At 42.8% G+C, this 23,025-nt stretch overlaps 1 protein-coding gene across 1 annotated transcript in view; it reads left to right on the top strand.

Moving 5' to 3' along the window:
* Positions 1-23,025, top strand: part of LOC144769215 (uncharacterized) — a 222,402-nt gene that overhangs the window by 169,667 nt on the left and 29,710 nt on the right. Inside the window, exons 8-10 of the mRNA XM_078653256.1 lie at positions 697-720; positions 1,610-1,630; positions 13,035-13,052. Coding sequence (XP_078509382.1) covers positions 697-720; positions 1,610-1,630; positions 13,035-13,052 — 63 coding nt within the window. The remainder of the gene's footprint in view (positions 1-696; positions 721-1,609; positions 1,631-13,034; positions 13,053-23,025) is intronic.

Below are 23,025 nucleotides of genomic sequence, written 5' to 3'. Positions count from 1 at the left end.
CCTCATATGGAGTGTAAATTTCTGGTGTTTCACCTACTTCATATTTGTGAAATAACCACTTTGCATTATCTGAGGCTGGTAGTTTAACTCAGGAGTAAAATACCTCAGTTCTATATGCTTTGTGTGCCTCTACCGCAAAGGTATCGTCCCCACCATCTAGTGTGAGACCATTTTGAAGTAGTTTCTGAGTGACAGTATGTCTACAGTTTTCAGAGATGTTTTGTGCCATGTTCTGTAAGAAATTATAGAGTAGGCTAACACAGTGGGCATCAGATCCTTTCAAGCTTGAACAACCTACAGTCAATACATAGGTTATACCTACTCAGCTGAGGATGATATTCCCTACCACCACAGACAACTCCGGTTAAAAGGTGTGTAGGGATCTCTGAGAATGAACCATTGAAATACTCAGTTTATCCATACAAATAAGAAATTAGCCAATGATGACAACATTTCGGCTGACTTTGAGAGGTCCCTGCATGCTGAAGCTTTCAAAAATGAAATTCCAAGGTTTGTAGATGGCTAAGAGCAGATCTTAGGTCACTGAATAGTGAACAGTTTGCTTACGGGGCAGTAGCAGCTTTAAACATCTTGCAATATGGTTATTAATGTATTTATGTGTTAATGATGATTTTGTTTTATAAATGCTTTGTCCAATTAATGCATTCTCTTCTGTTCTTCTGAATCTTTTCTCAGAACCTCCTAGATAAACTGTTGTTGGTAAGAAAAATATATTTCGTACATGTAGTTCCTGTCATATTCTCTTGGAGTTTGAACCTTTTCACCCCGGAACGGCCTGTGTGTCAAGTGTGTTAGGAATTTCAAAATCATGACTGATAGAGACTCCAGTCATAAACAGAATGGTTTGGAAGGGACAGGACATTTTGAGTAATGTGCATTAGCAAATAGTATTATTACACAAATGTTTAACATTGTTCCCAGTTCAAAGTCAATAAAAATCATTTCAGCATGCAAACCCTATTCACATGTTGATATCATTTGTCTCTGGTGAAACAATACCTCCAGCAGTCATCCACCATCCACAGTCAGCAGGGAGCTGTGTGAGGTTAGTTTTCACAACAACACCATTAATAAAATTATCTGAAGGTGGAAGTGGGCAGGGCCGGATATGCATATGGTATGCCTCCATGCAAACCCCACCATCAGTCAAGGTGGACTGAGTAAAGAAATTCAGGGTAGCTGGAATACATTTTTAGATAACCCTGGCCACCTTTACTGAGCTTTTTGTAATTGGTAGTGGCTGCCATGATGCAGCACCTCCACCCTCCACACAGCAGTGAACTCCCAGTAACAATCTTAGAAGAGTCAGTGACTAATGCCACTTTTGGTGGCTCCTGTGTCTATTCATCAGATGTTATAAATATATAACATTATGGTGGATGTATTTTGATGGTGTACATCACATAGATTATTTTTTTCAAATCTTACGAAACAGTGGTGTGCTAGTCGGACCATAGGGAGTTGCGTTTTAGGTCCATCTCTAGACGAGTGTTTGTTGCTATTTTATTCATAGTTTCACATGGAGTGTGCATCAGAACACAGACTAATGACAAATGGATATTTTCTTTTGTCTCCTATATTTCAATAGGATAAAATTCTGGCTGATCCGGTAAGGGAGCTGTACTGTCTCCATAAAGAATTTCTATACTTTTATTGTGCTATCAGACATTTCCTAAGTAAAATCTTTGAGTGTGATGTGTGTTCAGATTGCAATAAGCCTGCAACAAAATATCAATGATTTTACTTTTAAACCTGTTGGTGGAGAGTATGAAACTACAATGAGCTGAATTATTTCGATATGAACATTCTTAGTTTGTAATGGAAATTAGTCAAACAAAATGATCACGGTGAATTGAAACATGACTTCTTCTTTAAGGCCTGGTAAATAACTTGATTTGAACAAACCATTGAGATGTGGGGGATTTGTCTTTTTCTCTCTGTTGATATATTAACGTTTGACTCTCACTGCCCTGGATCAATAATTGATTCTGTACTGTGTGATACTTTGAGCAGAATGTAAGAGGCCCCTGTCAGGAAGACCATCTTCCAGTGCTGGTCCTTGGACACTGGCAAATTGGTAGATATGGGACAAGCAACAGCTGTTGACTGCCGCCAACAGATCAAAGTCTAGTGGAGGGACAGCAATTGTGCATACATTGGTCATTCCTGTGGTGCAAAGTTTGTTGTGTTGTACATGACTATCTTATTCACTTTTAAATAAATATGTTAAGCACACATTTGCTGTAAGGTTTCTTTACGTTTAAGGTTCTGTAGGGGGTAAGGCATGATGGAGGGGCTGGTTTTAGGCATCTCAATAACAAATCCAAGTCTTTGTTTGTCTGGAGGCATCTGTGTGGAAGTGAGTTATAAAAGTGGTGTTCAGAGCACCCTGAATTTCAGAGAGTCATTTGCTCAGTCTTATATATAATGGGAGTGAGTTCCAATGAGATGCTCATCTGCAAAATGTTTGATGGCAATATTAGTGGGTTAACACTAATTTCTGGTTCGTAGATTGTAGACTTGCAGTCGAATTATGCAGAAGAATAGCTTGGACAAGTAGTCAGAGGACCTGCTGTGTATAGCTTTGTGAAAAGGCATTGTGCTTTAAAATTTGTTCTGGCCTTTACAGGGAGCTAGTGGAGGGATTTGAGAATGGTCCTAATATGGTCACGGCAATTTAGGACAAACAGTAGTTGGACAGCTTTGTTTTGAGCATTTGGAGTTTGATGACTGATTTTTTCAGCAGACCAATACACAATCTATTGTGATTGTCAAGGTGGGACATCACAACAGCAAGCTTAATAGCAACGTTCAGAGGATGAAGAGGGCAGGAAGGGCACCAAGCAGCAAACATAAATAATATATGGAATATTTAGAGACAGTGTTTTTCTGTTGTATAATATAGAGCTCACTGTTAAACAAGACTCCATAGATAGGTGTTTTGACACAGCTTGAGAAGGGGAGAATCAGATCAAGTGAAGAGCAACTGTTGAGGGCTAGCCATCTGCAAGAGAAGAATCTCAGTTTTGACCCCATTTAAAAAAAGTTTCCATCATCAGTGATGAACATGGGAGGGGCAATATAATGTTGTGGATTGGCTACTAAAGGTGCCATCCCGCTTGTGAAGAAGTTGTGTGTCATCCACATACATATGGTAGCCAATATCATGGGGGTGAGAATCTTCTTCAGATGGTACATGTAGATATTAAAAACGTTGGAAAGAAGCCTGAGCCTTGAGTGCCACCACTTGTAATGCTGATTCATCTGGACATTAAAGTATCCAGTGTGAGTTTGTGGTAGTACAGAAAAAAGATGGTGCAAGTGGGTAACTTAGATAGCCAGCACCTCTGTTATGTTTGCATATAAAGCAGATATTGTCTCACTACATTCAAAGCGTGCTCAATGTCTCAATACCGTGCCACCCACCGTATCACACAATATATGTAGAAATATTCCGTATATATAAAAGACAAATTAAGCCATAGACAGAGCACAGCATATACAAGTAAACAGCTGAGTATCCACGATCAACAAAATTGTTTATTATAAAAAGTTTCAATGTGTGTTTAATTCAGCAAGCAATCTTCATCACAATTGTTCAGTTGTTCTAACAATGTTACAGCTACAGCCAACACGTGTTTCGTCACCCACTTTCGAGTTTTTCAAGGCTGTTGAACAAGATCATACACAATATTTTATATTACTTGTATTCAAAAGGAGAGATATGACAAATAAAAATATTTTCCTTTTCTTGGTACTATCTCTATTATGCTAGTTTAGAAGTCCATCTGCTCATACCAAGTGAAATTATGCAAGTAGTAACAAAATTGTGTATATTAGAGAACATCACCCATGTGCGTGAATCAAAAAAAATGTCATAGCAGCTAACAGGCTGTTACGACACTATTAAAAACACCGAGTAGTTAGAAGTGGAATGAAAAGAAAAGGTTCTAGAGAGAAGCCTTAAGCCCCAATCATGCTAAAACCAGTAAAAAGAATGTTTAAGAATACCTCCACAAGTAGATGTAATCTAGAAGTAGAAAATCTCATTTATCCTAGGAGGATAAGTTTGTAAATTCATCCGGAATCCTGCTCTCCAGATCACTAAAGAAGATCCGTCAAAATAAGTACTAGTATTAGTGAAAAAACAAATATGTGCGTCATATACCCTTAAAGATGTAAGAGATGATAACCAAGGACGACCCATGCTTGGAAGAATACTGGGACATTATAACGAAGCAGCAAGACCATAAATTGTACCATCAGCTTAGAGTAGGTACTCTACCACTACGCTGGCTAAAGAGCAGATGGATGAACACAGGAAGTGATAAATGTCCATTTTGTTTGGATCAGGTTGAAACGGTTGATCACTTCCTTGTTGTCTGCCCGGAGTATAAACAACCAAGACGCTTGTGGTTAACACCAGTCTGTCGGTTACTAGGAACCAGATCGGCCCAGGTTGCAAGTAGAATCTTGAAATCTGACACCTCTACTCCAGTGGTTATAGGTGTAGCGAAATTTGAAAGTTGGGCCTGGGTACTCCGGATCGTAAAATCAGTCCTTAATTTGTGGTGCACATGACATCATCGGTCAACCCAGCGGAAGTAGGCATCCCACAGGGGTTAGGGATTTTTGACTGATTGGGATTTTATTGTTATCCATTTCGCTGTCAAAGTCTTTTGCTACTTGTATATTTAAATTGTTTTTAACAACTTTTTAACTATTTTATATCTATTTATATTTTATGTATTAACATACTCTGAACTATCAACTTAATTGTGTATAATAAGGATGATTTGTATAGACTCTTGTATTTTATAGTATGTATTTCATGATGAAAATTCGAAATAAAGACTTTTTGACTGATAATCACTAAGTTGTTTAAAAATTCGATGTTGGCCAGAGAGTCAAATTAATAAACCCAGATTTCTCTGTCCTAGCGTGATACTTATTAGGTACAGTATCTTCACTGTTTCCACATCATTTGCAGTAGCCCTAATAACAATGAGCATCATTTCCTTCATGTGTACTAATGCTCTGTATATTCTCTCGAACGAGTTCTAAAAAACCCAGTCACTCACTTGTTTGAATAGAATCACAAGTGTGAAAAACAAACTTGAGCGTGGTACATAATTAAAGTGTTATTATTGACTCAAATATTTGCACTTACTCAATACTTCGTATTAATGTAGTATAACTGATTGCTGTTGAGAGAAATTGTCCCGTTAGGAAAAAAGGCCCGAGTTTGTACAAAGCAAACATCCCTACCCTCGACGGATCGGGATGACTACACAAGCAACACACCCCATTCCTCCAAGAATTTCCGTATTATGTAGCGTTAGCAGCTCACCTCTCGCGAGCGTGTTCAATTGTAGCACGACATCTTACCATGAAAAGTTGTTAGTATCCGGTCCACATTTTCACTCTAAGTAAGGAAGGTATTTCTCGCGCTGCATTAACCGTGAATGTTTTGAAGCCTCCATCTCCTGACGTGTTGTGCCGTAACAACACGATACAAAAGGGGATGATGGACGGAGCGTTTGAACAAATCAATCACTCACCCCCAGTCAACTGAGCTGGGTTTAATCCATCACCATTCTTTAGTTCACTCAGCCACCCCAGTTCAGACATGGCTATATGCAAATCAGTCTGACCCTGTGCCTTATGGGAACAGTCCAGCCCGAACTGCCAAGCTATGTCTTCCCTGGACCGGAAACAAGCATCCTGGGACCGGTTTCGGATTCATAATCCTCATCAGCCAGGCTATCTTGAATCCAGTGGCCAAGTGAACAAGGGACTCACGTCTGAGTATACCCTGCCACACTTAGGGCGAACAAAGCGATACAAAAGGGGATGATGGACGGAGCGTTTGAACAAATCAATCACTCACCCCCAGTCAACTGATCTGGGTTTAATCCATCACCATTCTTTAGTTCACTCAGCCACCCCAGTTCAGACATGGCTATATGCAAATCAGTCTGACCCTGTGCCTTATGGGAACAGTCCAGCCCGAACTGCCAAGCCATGTCTTCCCTGGACCGGAAACAAGCATCCTGGGACCGGTTTGAACTAAAGAATGGTGATGGATTAAACCCAGATCAGTTGACTGGGGGTGAGTGTTTGATTTGCTCAAGCGCTCCGTCCATCATCCCCTTTTGTATCACTTTGTTCGCCCTAGGTTGGCAGGGTATGCTCAGACGTGAGTCCCTTGTTCACTTGGCCACTGGATTCAAGATAGCCTGGCTGATGAGGATTATGAATCCGAAACCGGTCCCAGGATGCTTGTTTCCGGTCCAGGGAAGACATGGCTTGGCAGTTCGGGCTGGACTGTTCCCACGAGGCACAGGGTCAGACTGATTTGCATATAGCCATGTCTGAACTGGGGTGGCTGAGTTAACTAAAGAAAGGTGATGGATTAAACCCAGATCAGTTGACTGGGGGTGAGTGTTTGATTTGCTCAAGCGCTCCGTCCATCATCCCCTTTTGTATCACTTTGTTCGCCCTAAATTGGCAGGGTATGCTCAGACGTGAGTCCCTTGTTCACTTGGCCACTGGATTCAAGATAGCCTGGCTGATGAGGATTATGAATCTGAAACCGGTCCCAGGATGCTTGTTTCCCGTCCAGGGAAGACATGGCTTGGCAGTTCGGGCTGGACTGTTCCCACGAGGCACAGGGTCAGACTGATTTGCATATAGCCATGTCTGAACTGGGGTGGCTGAGTGAACTAAAGAATGGTGATGGATTAAACCCAGATCAGTTGACTGGGGGTGAGTGTTTGATTTGCTCAAGCGCTCCGTCCATCATCCCCTTTTGTATCACTTTGTTCGCCCTAAGTTGGCAGGGTATGCTCAGACGTGAGACCCTTGTTCACTTGGCCACTGGATTCAAGATAGCCTGGCTGATGAGGATTATGAATCCGAAACCGGTCCCAGGATGCTTGTTTACGGTCCAGGGAAGACATGGCTTGGCAGTTCGGGCTGGACTGTTCCCACGAGGCACAGGGTCAGACTGATTTGCATATAGCCATGTCTGAACTGGGGTGGCTGAGTGAACTAAAGAATGGTGATGGATTAAACCCAGATCAGTTGACTGGGGGTGAGTGTTTGATTTGCTCAAGCGCTCCGTCCATCATCCCCTTTTGTATCACTTTGTGCCGTAACAACATGCATCACCGCATCTGGGTTACCCCTTGGGCGCGGCCGCGATTCTGCGCCTGTGCGGCCGTTTGAAGAGTGGGCGGGTTCATTACGGCCCTCAGCCATCATTAGCACATGAGCACTGTGATGCATGACGGCCGGGGGCCGGCATCAGCATGCAAGGGGTTAAGAGTCTTTTCTAAGTTTTTTGAATGCAAGTAATATAAAATATTGTGTATGATCTTGTTCAACAGCCTTGAAAAAGTCGCAAGTGGGCGACAAAACACGTGTCGGCTGTAGCTGTATCATTGTTAGAACAACTGAACAATTGTGATGAAGATTGCTTGCTGAACTAAACACACATTGAATCTTTTTATATTGAACAATTTTGCTGATCGTGGATACTCAGCTGTTTACTTGTATATACTGTGCTCTGTCTATGGCTTAATTTGTCTTGAGTTTGTGGTAGTAATGGTAGAGGAGTGAAGTAAACCTGGTAAATGGAGCTCCAGTAATGCCGCAAAAGTTGAGAGCTGTTTGGGAAGGATATGTTGATCAATGGTGTTTAATGTTTCCAACATATACAGGAGCCAGTAGCTTTTCCCTAATATTTTTAACATAGTTATGGTATCCTTTTGGGATTTGAAAATCTAATTGGAAAGTAATGAACATGTATTCTTTCTCAGGGTGGGATTAGGGTGAGTGGCAGACCATAGTTTTCAATGCATTGACATCAAAGGGGGGTGCAGAAATAGTCTATAGTTTGTAAAATTCACTTGATTTGCAAATCTTTTTTAAAGATGAGAATGATGATATCATGTTTGGGGGGTTTAGGAAAGGATTCACTGGGGAAGGAAAAGTTAATTATTGGCCCAGTGACAAATTGTCGTAGAGCTTGGAGGTTTTCTTAAAGGTTTTAGGTTTATTTCTCACTTACGTCTTTGAGGCTGGAGTAAATTCTGAGAGAGTGGGAGCAATGGGTATTAGAGGTCATTGGGACAATGAGCTGAGGTGGAGATCTCTCTCTTAGAGCTGAGATATTATTAGTGGAATAGGAAAATACGTTTTCACAAGTTTCAAAGGAAGACACCTCGAGTTTTAACAGAACGTAGTGAGTTACCATCGCCTCGAATATACAAATAAATATTTAAGTGAATTATTAGTGCCATTAATGCAAGATCGAGGTTATGCCTTTTAGTTCTAATACAGGCTATCTTCTATCCCCTTGAATGAACTCTGCAGACCATCTGTTCTATAGGGAGTTTTGTTTTGTTCCGTTGTCTTTTAAGAGCCCTACATTTGCATTTCAGATGCAGGATTTTGTCTGTGAACCAATTTTTGGATTTCATTAGGACATTTTAAATGTGGAGTCCTGGACTGCAATGTCCAGGGCAATTGTGATTTTCCTAGATCAATGGAGACCATTCATGGATTCCAAATGGGGATCATGAATATTGAGCAGTAATTGGAAAAATACTCATGTTGTATGCTGTTAAGAATCCTCCATGAGTTCAGGATGTGAGGAGTCATGTGCCGGGTCAACTTATACCTAAACTCGTTAGCAATGCAGATGCTAATGACATCACAATCAGACCAGGGTAGCTTCATAGGCATTCAAAAAGTAGCAGTTGGGGTGGTGGACAAAAGTAGGACTGAATCATTTTCTACTAGGTTGTTTATTAGACATCGAGCTTTGGGAGAAGCCCAAAATATCCATCTCCTTTCGGAATTTGATGTATTATCAGACCAGATTTAAAGGTCTCTAAGTATATTGGTGCAGTTAGATAAGGGCAGAATATGTCAGGCAAGATGAAGTAGATCAGAGGGAAAGGACACAAGGCAATCTTTAGCAGGATGGTACATCACTGCAATGGTTGACGGTGGACTAGTCAGCACTCTACAAAGCTACAAAGCAGGTAGTAGGAAAACTCAAATGAGGGATTGGTATCTCCTTTACAGAGATTAAATTACGGTGAATTTAGGGCCACACAAATCCTTCTACTCTTCATCCTACATTAGGATGTTATAGTTAGGAAAGAGGATGTAATTTATGTCAGACATAGAGGCATCTCTGAACCATGTCTCTGTGATGGCTGTTAAATGGGAGAGAGGTCAAAGATTAGGTCGTTAATGTTATAAGCATTTTTTTCAGCAAATCCCAGGTTTGGCAGTATGTATTCTCTGTCGCAACAGCGACGGAGTATACATACTGCCAATATGAAGGTCCATCCACCTGATTTATATGCAGGCAGACCTTCAGTATGACCATGGAGAAGACTACTCTGTCTGCACCCTGGAATCCTCCAATGGCTCTGGCGAGTGAGGGCCCTTAGAGTAATGTCTACATGTCCAACCACCCAAATTGGATGGTGGACATGTAGTCATTTTTTTACTGTTTCTTACCACCAGGTAAAACCTGATGATGAGGAACAGTAACATTATTATTATGCTCCCCAGCCTTTGGAGAAGGTTCCCATGGTGATAAAAGCACTACATTTTTTTCTTTTCGAAAAGAAGATACCTTTCAGGATTTTTTTTTTATGGATTACTTTTGGTGCTGTAGTCCTGTAGCACAGAGTAATATGCATTGCATGAACCACCATAACTGCAGTTCCTGGCATTGCTTTTATGAATGATAGCCTGCTTGGCGGTCATTTATAAATTATGTGGGCGACCTCTCCACCATACGGATCGAGTAATTTCCTTCACTCCCATGGCAGAATGGTAGGCTAGGCATGGCCCTTGGTCTCAGAAGAGTTAGTGGAACGGAGAGGGGAGGGTGTAAGCTGTTGGAAGATGTGGTGGCTGGGAAGGCAGTAGTGGGGGTGAAATGGTTAACAAATGAGGGGATTGAAGTAGTGGCAGAGTGTACATTAAGATGGGAACTATTTTTTTCAAACGCATTGAGAAAATTGTACTCATATTTTAGAAGGATCGATTACTTGCCTTGTGTCATGATCTTGCAACTGTTAACGATGTTAATGGGCAGAGTTGATGGTATTGAGCATGATGAACAGGCAAGTTTCTTGCTACGAGGGATTAATGATATTGACTTAGTTTGATAAGAATGTTGGAGTGTATCTATTCAGACAGAGATATCAGTTGTGTAGAATAGCTGCCCAGTAGTTTTTACATACTGACAGAAGTTCTGGTGGTCAATTAAAGTCTCTGAATTTGCAAAGAGTCCTTAGGTTTTAAGCTTCTTTTTTACAAGTCTAATTGTTATAGAAGCTGGGTTTGTTATAGCATAATTGTGAGGCCAAACGTTGTGCAAATGGTTCGCTGGTGTTACAATGAGACACATTATGGCATAGGAAAGGAGTATAGCAGACAATTGAATGATGGCAAGATTCCCCTCATATGGTCACAGTGATGGATGGAGAAAGAGGCTGTGTATCAGGGTTTCACATTTCTGAGAAAAATGTTTCATTATGAAGTTCTGCTATGGCTATGAATTGGCATATAACAACAGTGTGAACAAAAGTCCTGAATTTTAGCTTAAACAATGATTTGCAACAATGATCCAAAATCGTTCTGAGAAAACCATCAGAACCATACAATATTTGAAATGGTTTTGAATTTTCAGTGTCACATATGATATTTTAAATGTAAAAGAAAATGCTAAGTGAATGATAGAGGTCATGCAGGCGAGGAACACTGGATATATGGTGACCCATGAACCTATATCAACAAGTGATCTGCATCAGGAAAGGCCTTATCCAAGATAGATGGGTGTCATGAGATGCTTCAGGCAGTAGTTGGTGGGAGGAAAGGCTAAAGAAGATATTGGCCTGCAGTCATCATCTGCAGTTGTACCAGCTAGGCCCGGATGGCCCACTGTGCTCGGGGGTGGTTGTTGATGATGTTTACAGTACTGTCTTCATTATCTAGTCATGAGAGTTATAGTCCCTTGGGATCTTAGCTATTTTCCTAGAGTTGCACTCAAATGGAGGACACATTTTAACATTTTGGAGGTTTCTTTTGTGGATCATTAGTTCTGGTTCCTTTCCAGCTGAGGGTTCTTGATCCTCTGCATTTGCCCGGGTTGGAGGAGTCTGGATTCTCTGCTATCCTCTTTTCCTCACTGGAACCCATGGGATTCCTATGGTTGGGCATGTGGTTGGTTCCTGAGTTCATGGGTGCTGCATGTCATTTTTGGTTGATGCATTTTTCAGACAGAGGGTGTTCGTTCCGTGATGGCTTACTCTTGGGATATTAGCTTAACTTCAATCATAAGTCGATTATTTTGCACTTGATCAATTGGTTGCCTTATGACGATAAGGTTTCTATCATTCTCAGCCTTGCTGGTACATTAGACTGTGCTGCTTAGTTTAGATAGGAACTCGGCCTTGGCCTTCTCCAGCCCTGCTGGTGGATATATGAATGACTCTCCCTCTCTGGTTTAGTGAATGTGGCTTTGGCATGTACTACGATGCCTTGTTTCGTTTCTGGGTCAGATGCATACCTGAGACTCTTGGTACTTAGGACTTCTTCGCAGTGTAAGGCAGTAATGAGACAGCAGTAAAGGTGGTTTTGCTACAAGTGCTTATTAGTAACCTTCATTATCCTGAAGCCAGTCATCTTCATCTCAGTCCAACGCCCTGGCTGCCCTCTGTTGGCTCCTGCTCCTCTGGCCATGCATTTGCAAACATGCTATGATTTGGGAAGTGGGAAGGGAGTCGCCTTTGTATATCCAAATAGGTCGAATTTGACATTTAAAACACATAGGGGCATATTAGCAAGCTGAAGTATCGCCGCTTTTTCGGCGAATTGTGCTGAGAAAGCGGCAATACTTCCAGCGCCCTATTAACAAGGGCATGCTAACACCTGCCTCAAGCCCACTTTGCATGTTAGCGAGAAACATCGCTAATGACATGCAAAGTGGGCGTTCCCACGTCCAACCACATGTAAAATGTGGTTGGAGGTGGGAACACCCTATTACCAAGGCAGGCGTTGGGAGAAGAAGACCTGCGATAAACTCGTTTATCGCAGGTCTCCCAACGCCTGCTCTGACCAGGTGTTAAGGCATTGATAACATGGGGGTGTGGATCATAACGCTGAATTCACCCCCCCATATTATCAAGGCACACATTAGCGCGTGAAAACAATGTTTGTTTTCATGCGCTAATGTTCCATATTGCCGACTATCGCCGGATTTAATTTCGCCTACGTGTTGCGCATTGATAATTACGCGCTAACATGGCAAAAAAATCGAGCGATAGCCGGCGATATGGAAATGTGCAATGTGCGTTATATAACGCACATCTAAATAATATGCCCCATAGTTTATTTAGGTTTGAAGAGAAGGAACTGACTTTTAAGGGCAAACAGGTTGCATGTCATCAGAGTGAAGATTCACCCTGATAGAGTGAATGAGGACCGATATGAAAAAGACTGAGATGATAAGTGATGTAAAATTTAAATTAGTATCAAAACCTTTTACTGATGATCTGAAAACAACCAGCATGGAAATTGCTTTCGGGTAAAAAGCAAAGACAGGCTGAAAGTGTTACATGTTTCCTGGGATATTAATCACTAATGATTGTGAGGCCCTACAAGTTCCATCAAGCAAATATGTAAACCAGTACCCCGAAATAAAATAAAAAATACGATGTTTATGCTACAATGGCAGCATGACAAGTGTTCAGGTGCTAGCAACAAAAGGGAACCATTTGCTGATTAGGTGCCATAAAGTAACAATTCAGTTAAGAACAGAAATAAGCCCTCACCAGAGGGGGTTGGAACATTTAAAATGTCAACGTTTTGTTCATTCAACGGCGATTGTTTGTTTTATGTAAACATTGCCATGGAGGTTGTGTTAATATGCTGACTAATTGAATACCTACATTCTCTTTTTCTCTTCTAAATCAATTTAGGCGCTACAAAAACTTCTGGTAAGAAAGCTATACTTCCCTTATGCTTACAGTCTGTTCCCTTATTGCAGTCAGAGTTGCATTTTCCTATCTAATGTTTTATATAGAGTGCGTTAGGCAAACACTTTAGGTAACAGGTTATATTAAATATGACAAAAGGTTGGATTGCAAGTTAAGAATTTCTGCTCCCAGATCTGCAGAGTTTTCCTCAATGGCAAATTGTAAAATCACAAGAATTGGCCTTTCCACTCCGAATACAGCATTTTATTTCCTCATTCCTAAAACCTATTTTCACTCTGTTTTCAGATGAGAAATCTATAGGTGAACAACATGGGAATTGTGGTTTTGTCACATACATTGTAATTCCCTATTTGGCCAGACATTTCCTTTCTAGCCAAGATGGGAATGACAGTCTATCTATAATTACATTCTATTCATAACGAGAGCCTACGTAAAGACAGTCACTGCTGATATATTTATTTATTGCAACACAGTTGCTGACTACATATCTGTAAAAATACAAAAGTGCCCGTCGACCATGTGTTTCTTATGTCTCTCTTTCGAGTTCTCTCACTCCTTCTCCTTTTACTGCTGGTTACATTTTCTGTTGATCCTCTCACACCCAGACCTTTGCTGCCTAATTTCAGGAGCCAATGACCTTTCTTCTGTGTTGTCACCCCTCTGTCTATGCTCCTTATTCCACTCTTCATTTAGTTTTAACTCTAACCACCATCTCCCTCAGTCCTTCCCTTCTCCACTCAACTGTCGGCTTCTCCCACTTTGAATCCCTTGCACTTGTAATTAGGTACTCTGGCTCCTGGGACTTTTCTGTCGTGGTTAACTGTGAATTCTTTATTTACATATGAAAGCAGAGCTCAGAGGAATGTATTGAGAAGGCCTGCAAGATACATCGCTGGTTACCGGATTGTATTATTTTATTTATTTGTTGTTTATGTAGCAATAAATCCATTCACCCGGGGTTTAGAGTGTTGTATGTAGTATTTGTAAAAGACCAATACCTACAGTTTGCGAAAGCATTGATTCTAATACACATATTTTTAAATGAAACAGAATTTGTATTAATATCTGCAGAAGCAAATACAATTGTAGCACACAGATTGAAAGCATTTCTCAGCTGAGAGTACCAAGTCATCACCATTGAATAGAAATTGGCAGCAGTTCATTGGTCTTGTGAAGCAGTATCAAGGGTCAGCAGATTTGAAGAGCAAAGTCAAATTACAGCATACAGTAATAACCATAAGGTGGGAGAGAGACACGACCTCTTCATATAAATCTGGAATTGAGTAGCAAGGTCATCTTGTAACACAAAGAACAGGAGAAAACATGTTCAGCCCTTGTGTAATTCATACAGTATAGGGTGGCAAAAGTGGCACTGTGATAATACTGAGGCCTGGAGTATGGGCGAGCAAATGCATGTAGTTGATTGGAGGAATGTTAAACGAAGAGCATATATTTGGTCAAAGGAAAAGGGGAGCTGCAAACGTCACAGGTGTGTTGGTCCAGAAAAACAGAAGACTGGAACTGAGAACAGCTATTAACAAGAGAAAGACAGTAGGAAAAATATATTAGTACAAGCAGGGCTTACAGACAACTTTATAAACATATGTGTGTCGTAACAAAGCAGGATGTTAGGTTAGATACTGCTCAGGAGCATTAAAAAAGTGAGGGAATAAATTCCTTCATCATTAGGCCTACGGCAAATGTTCGGTTAAAAACACCACCACAGTGATATACAGCAGCTATAGATCTGCAAGTTTGATTGTATTTTTTATTCGATAATGATTTTTGAATTATTTGTTACCCTCTAAGGAACCATGGGAATGATTGGAAAGGATGCTAATTGCTTTTAGATAATATGATCATGTATTGTTTGTTGCTATGAGATGCTTACTTGTGCTTTTTAGGTCTCACTAGAGGCAGCGCAGCTGCTCTGGCGAGACATTTAGTTAGTGGATTTTCAAAGTGCTACCCAGGCTTTTGCTGGCCACAAGCTTGAGTGCACGTACGTGTGCAAGCGCGCAGCCACCATCTGCCTTTCCTTTGTTGTCATGGGTAATTAAGCGTCTCTCTCTCTCTCCGGGCACCCTTTCATGTCATCGCTCGTTACCTCTTCTACCCTCCCCTGCCCTTGGCTGAGCTTCACTCTTTATATTTCTATCACTTTGTCTAGCGCAGTTTTCGCCTCTCTCCGCCTGCTCTCCCAGCCCCTACTTTCCTCCCACCGCCCGCTCAATCTCTATCTGAGCCTCTGTCTGTCTCTACTTTTCTCTAGGCTTGTCTTTTTACCGCACTGTTCATACTTCTGCGTACTTTCGTATAATTTTCTCTCTGCCTCCTCCTATCTCTTCTTACTAACTCTCTTTCTCTCTCTGTGCCTTTCATGTCATCACTCGTTACCTCTTCTGCCCTCCCCGCCCTTGGCTGAGCTTCACTTTTTATATTTCTGTCACTTTATCTAGCGCAGTCTTCGCCTATCTCTGCCTGCTCTCCCAGCCCTTACTTTCCTCCCACCGCCTGCTCAATCTCTATCTGAGCCTCTGTCTGTCTCTACTTTTCTCTAGGCTTGTCTCTTTACCGCACTGTTCACTCTTTCGAGTACTTTCGTATCATTTTCTCTCTGCCTCCTCCTATCTCTTCTTACTAACTCTCTTTCTCTCTCTGTGTCTCTCTTCCACTTTTTGCATTTCTCTCCATGTTCTGCATCGTAACATCTGCCTGTCTATTACTTTTGTATCTCTACCTGTAAAACTCTGTGCGGCTGATTCATAGAAGCATCCGTGTTTACTGCCGAAAATATAAGGGTTTTAGAAATTGTTATTTTTTTAACCCCTTCAGTGCTGCACGAATTTCGCTGCAGTGCTGAAGGGTTTAAAAGCGTATTGGCTCATGACGGAAATGTTCCGTCATCAGCACCGGAGCACCGACGCTGATGACGGAACCGTTCCGTCATGAGCATGGAAGGGGTTAATAAGTTTTTCGTGAATTCCCAAAAATGGTCCCAAAATGTCACTTTCACATCAAAATGTGGTTTGACAGTATACTGTGTGACAACAGTGTCCGTATCCAGTTTCAACACCTCTAGTTTCACCCTGCTCTGTTTACCAGCCCACATCAGATATATCAGCAAACTATTCAGGGTGGTGAAAGTTGCACGAGGGATACAACAGATACAACCAGTTCAGACATGGCCATATGTAGATCAGTCTGACCCTGTGCCTCATGGGAACAGTCCAGCCCAAATTGTCAAGCCATGCCTTCCCTGGACCGGAAACAAGCTTCCTAGGACCGGTTTCTGGCATTCCAGCCGTCTTCAGCAAGGCTTGCTTGAATCCAGTGGCAAAGTGAGCAAGGGACTCGCGTCTGAGCATACCTTGCCAACTTATGCCTCTAAAAACAAGCATTGGCATAGCCAATAGGTCTCTCCTTTGGGTCCTTATAAGTTTTTAGCCATGCAACAGTTGATGTTATTGCACCAAGGATATTGTGCTGCATAATTAAATACTTATAAGGTCCCAAAAGCGAGACCTATTGGCTATGACAATGCTTGTTAAGGTTTGTAACCGAAATAAAGCTATGTTACTACTACTACAGCAGCTATATAAGAAATGCATAATAAATCCTAAACATAAAATCAAAAGTGTTCACAGAGGGGAGTACGAAAAATTGACTCAAGGCACGTGGTTTTCATTACTTCCCCACTGCCCCTGTGAAGGCTTTACACATCAAAGCATCAAGATTATTATTCTTTTGTGTAAACTCTATACCCCACAGAGAAGGCCATTTCTTTGCCCCCTACTATTAGTACAGGAAACCAGGTCACATGAGAGAGCCTTGGACTATTTATTATCCTTAGACAATATAGATACTGTATACGCTGTCTTAAATTATACTTAACTGTACTTACGATACGCAGTAGATATTAGATGTTTATTATGTTTTTCTTTTTAATGGTTATATTTTAAAAATGTATGTATTTATTTAGTATTTTACATGGAAATGTATTGGATTTTTTGGTTGTTGCTTTTTTATGTAAATTGTGTTTATTGATTATAAAGCATACAACACAAGCCAAACAAATTGAAAACTCATGTCCCTGTAAAGAAAGCATCAAATAAGCCCACTTTCCATGGTACATAGTGCAACAACTTAATGAAAACATACATATCAGGATCTAGCCCATGCAAAATACAATCAGTCCCTACATACCAAAATGTGGCACAATAAAGGGGAACAACACCCATCCAAGCTCCGTCTCCATTTCTCCTAACAAGAGACCCATTGCAGGGAGAGCGGAGAAAGACCAACTTAGAAGTGGAAATGTCATCAAATATCAATTTTTCCCCTAATCTATGGTGGCCCTCTAATCAGGAAAGCAACAGGGAGCTGTCATCAATTACATATAGAGAATAAAATAAAAGAAGAACCAAATGTGAAATTCTCACACAGAAAGAAAAAGAAACAAGAGGATGCACTGAGAGGAAGCCGCCCCTCGTCCAGAAGCTGGGGGGCCATATGGATGGAAAAGGCCAAGTCGTCGGGCCTAGGTGGGTCGCTCCGGAGAGTCCGGCTTCTGGCCTCTAGAGTATGATTGAAGGGAGTCCTCAAACAACTGTAAGGCCCAAAGTCTGGGGGGAGCCAAACGGGAATGCCTGGTCGTGGTGAAATAGTGCACAAGAGGCTGCCAAGTGCGGGTGAAACGTGTGCCTGTATGGTTAATGTGGGCGGTAAGCAATTGAAGACCTAAAACATTCCACAGGTGAAGAAACCAGGTGGCAATAGGGGGAGGATGCAGTTTCTTCCAAAATAAGGCTATTGACTGTCTAGCCGCTGCTAGTAAATGGAGAATCAAGCACAACTCTGCGTATGTCATAACATTTAGTGTTGAGGGTTTAATGTCTAAAAGCGTAACTGCCAGGGAAGAAGGAATAGGAAATCGCACTACCTCCTTGATGTGGCTGAGGACCTCCTTCAAAAAGATCGTGAGATTCGGGCATGACCATCAAATGTGAATAAAATCAGCTCTATCCCTCTGGCATCTCCAATAGGTAGGGGGAGCTTGGGAACATTTGGTGTAAGCGGGTGGGCGTGTAATACCACTGCGTCATTAACTTGTATGCTGACTCACGTTGCGGCGTGCTCTGGAATCTCTTTGGAATATGAAGCCATAGACCGGTCCACCCTTCAGGAGGTATGTTCGTCTAGGTTTAAAGCCCACCGTGTCAGATATCCGTGGGTTCATGAGAGTGTTGTAAAACAGATTATGTCTTAGAATTCAGACCCTTCGATCCCTCAAATTTACGAACCAGGGTCTCAAAGGCAGTAAGTTGTCTAGTGGCTCCCTGAACATAGGTCTGGGAGCTAAGCCAGTGACGTATCTGGTAATATTGCATACATTTACCCCTGTGAGATGAAACCTTTGCCTACATTGATCAAACGTAAGGAAGTCCTCGCCTTGAAAAAGGTCCTGAATAACCCGGCATGCGCCCTCTGTCCATGTACTAAATGCTTGGGTTTGCATTGCCAGCGTGTATGGGGATGGGAACAATGTCAGGCCTTGGGACTGCCAACTTGTCCCAAATCTCCAATACCGTCTTCGTTGGGGTGGCTATGTAGGCGCTGCAGGTGCGTGCTCCACGCGGGAGCCAAGCCAGGTCCCACAAAGGTGTACAAGCCACCGCTCGATCCAAGTAAAACCAATGTTTTTCGCGAACCACCCACCCTGATATATACTAAAGGTGACAAGCCCAATAGTATTCCAAAGGATTGGGGCACGCTAGTCCACCCCGGTCACAAGGCAAGATTAGGATCCTGTTGGAAAATCCTGGGCGGGATTTGCTCCATAAAATTTTTTGTAAAGTTACGTTGTAGGGCAAGAATATCAGCCTGAGGTATTGGGGTGGGTAGAGTTTGAAAGAGGAATAGAACTTTAGGGAGAAGGGACATTTTAATAGTGTTGATATGACCTAACCAGCCAAGAGGAAGGCCATTCTATCTGTGTAATTCCTCCTGTATGGCCTTCCTATATCTAGGCCAGTTAGACTGATTACAAGTCGAGAGTGTAGGGGTCAAGTTTAGGCCCAGATACCGAATAGATACGTCAATCCACTGTACTGGAATCAGGTTCCGTAATTCCTGGTTCTCAGAGAGAGTAAGATTAAGAGCATGAGATTTTCCAAGATTGATCCTGTATCCCGACGCATCTTCAAAAGCCCTCAGGAGAGAAGCCACAGCTGGGAGGGACGTTGAGGTGGAGGATAATGATAGAAGGAGGTCATCCGCAAAGAGGTAGGCCTTATGGTCATACCCACCCATGGAAATGCCTCGTATATTCAGATCTTGATGAATGGTGATAGCCAGGGGCTCCACAACCAGAGCGAACAACAGGGGGGATAGCGAGCACCCCTGTCTGGTGCCCCAATAGAAGGGGATTGGGGCAGTGAGACAACCATTGAAACAAATGTGGGTAGAGGGTTTTGCATAAGGCGCCATCAATCTGGAGATCATCTTCGGTCCCAGTCCCACTCTCCGTAATACTTCTTTAAGGAATCCCCAGTCCACTCGATCGAAGGCTTTCTCCGGGTCGAAGAATACCAGACAGGCAAGGATAATTCTATAGCGTATTTTTTTATACGTGGTGGGATACCTGACGGATATTGTCCACTCCCTGGCGGTGTTGAATAAATCCCACTTGATCGAGGTCAATGAGACTGGGGAGATGGGGCTCCAGGCGATTGGCTAAAATGGTTGTATTAATCTTTGCATCAGTGTTTAACAAAGCAATGGGGCGGTAGGACGCAGGAAAGGAATAGTCTTTACCTGGCTATGAGATAAGGACCACCTCCACTTCGTTCATGGAGGTGGTGAGAACTGTGATATCTGTGAAACTATAAAAAAAGATTAAGCAAATGGTCTCGAAGCTGCGGGTAATAGACCCGCTAAAAAGTGACAGGTAATTCATCCGGCCCGGGGGTCTTACCAAGTGGAAGTTGTTTCAAAGCCTTAGCAATCACATCATGAGTAATGGGATTTTCCAGCAATTTCATAAAGTGAGGATCAATAGGATCCCAAGTGCAAGAGTTAAGAAAGTCAGTACAGCATCAGGAGTACAAGGAGTATTTACATAGAGGTCCCCATAGAAATTCTACAGTTTAAGACCTTTATCCACCTCCAAAATGGCCCATGAGCCATCTGGGGGCCTATGTTTGGTGATGTGTGCTCTGGCGGTCTGCGCTGGAAGGCGCCGTGCCAGACACGCCCCAACCTTATCACCCCCTGTGTAGAACTTCTGCTTGAGGTTGAGTAGAATTCTCTCTGCCGTATTGGTGTGATGCAGGTGCAATTGGCCTTGCAATTCAGCGAGGCGCCACTTATTGAGGAGGGACAGATGAAGATGATCCCTGCATTCCAGTGTTTTGATGTCTCCAGAGAGAGTGGTCTCAACCAACCTAGCCTCCGTGGTCCTGGAGATCGATATAGATGTGATAACTCCCTGAATAGTAGCTTTAAAAGCATCTCATCGAGTGTCCTCAGAGGTGTTGGTAAGGGAATTAGCAAGACAGAAGGCCTCAGTCTATTTTTGGATATCCACCACATCCACAGGGTCCCGAAGGACCTGAGGGGGCAGCCTCTAGCGGGGTACGGACTCCCTACGTGGATTAGGGGGTTGGAAGGAAACCAGTGATAGTGATCTTATAAAGATATTTCAGATATCTCCGCATCGCTCAGTGGATGGATCAGGGGGAGAGAGAAGAAATAATATTCTATACGAGGATATGACTGTTGCGAATGGAAGAAAAAGGAATAGTCCTTAGAGTCCGGGTGTAGATGTCTCCAGACATTAACTAAGCCTAAGCCTAAGTCTGTGATGACATTCCTCAGGGCCGCCAACATCGCACCAGAACTTTGTCTGGTAGTACAATCCCATTCTGGGTCCCAGACCAAATTAAAACCGCCCACGAGGACAATGGGAGTTGTGACTGACTGTAGGAGCTCCCTAAGGAGTAGGCATAGGAAAGCATCCTGGTGCTGATTATGGGCATATGTGTTAACAAAGGTTAGAGACCACCTATCCCCAAACCTGACGCCTCTTGTTAGGGGAGTTCAGACCCTTTACATTTAGAGAGAGAAATGTATTGTGGCCCATCATAACATTCTTGCAAGAGAAGTATGACCCCTGCAACCGTCACAGCGACCCTGTAGGCCTGGGTCCCTTCCTCCAGAACCTCATGTCCCCCAGTAGAACGAAAGGGCCATCGCAGCTCTTCAGCATAGCAGTACAAGCCCAAGTATCACCCAGCAAAGCACTCGTGTTTACTCTCATACCCCTAAAATCAGCACATCTAAAAGAAAAAAAGAAACTGTGAAGAAAAAGGAAAGAAAAATAAAATGAAGGATACAACAACTGATGGCCAACCGGGCCAGGCACAAACAGAGTCTATCAAGAACGGCCCAGTGTAACACAGATGGGCCATTCCGGAAAAGTCACTCTCCTACGGGACTCTGTAGGTGGGGTGGCAGTCGCACAGAGGTTTGTGGGCCTCCGCCACAACTGTCCTGTGGCAATGTTTAGGAAAAGGGATATTTGCTCCATCCATCGGGCCAATCCCGAGAATGTCAGCCGCGGTCACGGCTCCGACGTCCTCCAAAGACGTAGTCTCTTTATGCAAGAGGGTCAAGTGTGACTTTAGGCTACATGCAATGTCTCCCTCAGTTTTCAACCATCCTCTAACAGTATCTAGGACTTCCTTCCCAGAGCCGGATTCACGTCAAGTCTAAGTCGAGGTACATGTGGCCCCATTGCAGGAGACAGCAAAGCCAGGGAGTGTTTACTCTGTATGAGCTGGAGAGGAAGAGCCACTCAGGGAGCAAATATGACTGATGATTTACTGTTTAGTTTTGGAAGAATCAAGTTCCTGTATGCGGAGTCTGGCTTTAGGAGGCATGACTGTGAACCATATCAGGAGAAGAGGCCCCTCTCAGCGCTCTCCCGGTGAAGACAGGTCCCCTCCATCAGACTCCGATGGGAGCTGCAGAAGCTGTTTTGCATTGTTTAGTGAACGAAGGACTCGCCTTTTGCCCTATCATGTAAACATTAAGGCAAATAGATGACCCCATTGGTATTTGATGTTGAGATCCCTCAGCTTTTCTGTGACGGGCTTGAAATCTTTTCGCTGTCAAAGTGTGACTGGTATTTGTATCAAGAGGCCATTGTAAGAAATCGTTTTAATCCCTTGTATTTTTTTCAGAATAGTTTCTTTATCGGCATAGTAATGGACTCTAGTAAGGTTGTCCAGAATGAAGTTAGGCAGATTGTGTGGGCCACAGACCCGATGAGCCCTGTCAAACATAGGTGGTGAGGCCTCCTCGTTCTCTCGGATGGCTTGGAAAAGTTCTGCTGTATATGTCAGGATGTTTTTGCCTTCTCCCCCCAATAGAGCCCCCCTGATGCGCAGGTTGTTTAGCAGACTGCGATTTTCAAGGTTCTCTTGCTTCAGCTTAAAGGAAATATTCTGCTCCTCGATTTCCATCATTCTCTTCCACAGATTTTACTGATCCTCAGCTCTGGTGTCCACAGTGCATTCAAGGTCATCGACTCTTCTCCAATTTCCCTGACCTCTCAATGGATTTCCTGCTGGCCTGTCTTGAAGTCCTGTCTTAGAGAGCCAATCTCGTCTTTGATTTCCTGCAGGAGGGACACCATGAATGCCTGGGTGAGTGGCACCTCCAAGGTGGACTTCCCTGATTCCAGAGTTGAAGAGTTGGAGTCTTCCTGTGAATGAGGAGTAGCTTTAGACCAGAGGGAGGTGGCTGGATTGTCACGAGCCGTGGTAGACTCAGCGTCTTTATGTGCTTTATTTATAGGAGGCATGACAGGGCGCTTCAGGGGGACCGTGAGTCCAACGATGGAGAAAGGTCAGACCCTGAGAATGGGGTAGAAAGGCGTTGAGGAGCAAAGACTTGGCAACTATTATTT

The sequence above is a fragment of the Lissotriton helveticus genome, chromosome 7 (genome assembly GCF_964261635.1).
Source record: "Lissotriton helveticus chromosome 7, aLisHel1.1, whole genome shotgun sequence".
In the NCBI taxonomy this organism is placed as follows: Eukaryota; Metazoa; Chordata; class Amphibia; order Caudata; family Salamandridae; genus Lissotriton; species Lissotriton helveticus.
This window is presented reverse-complemented; position numbering and strand designations above follow the sequence as displayed.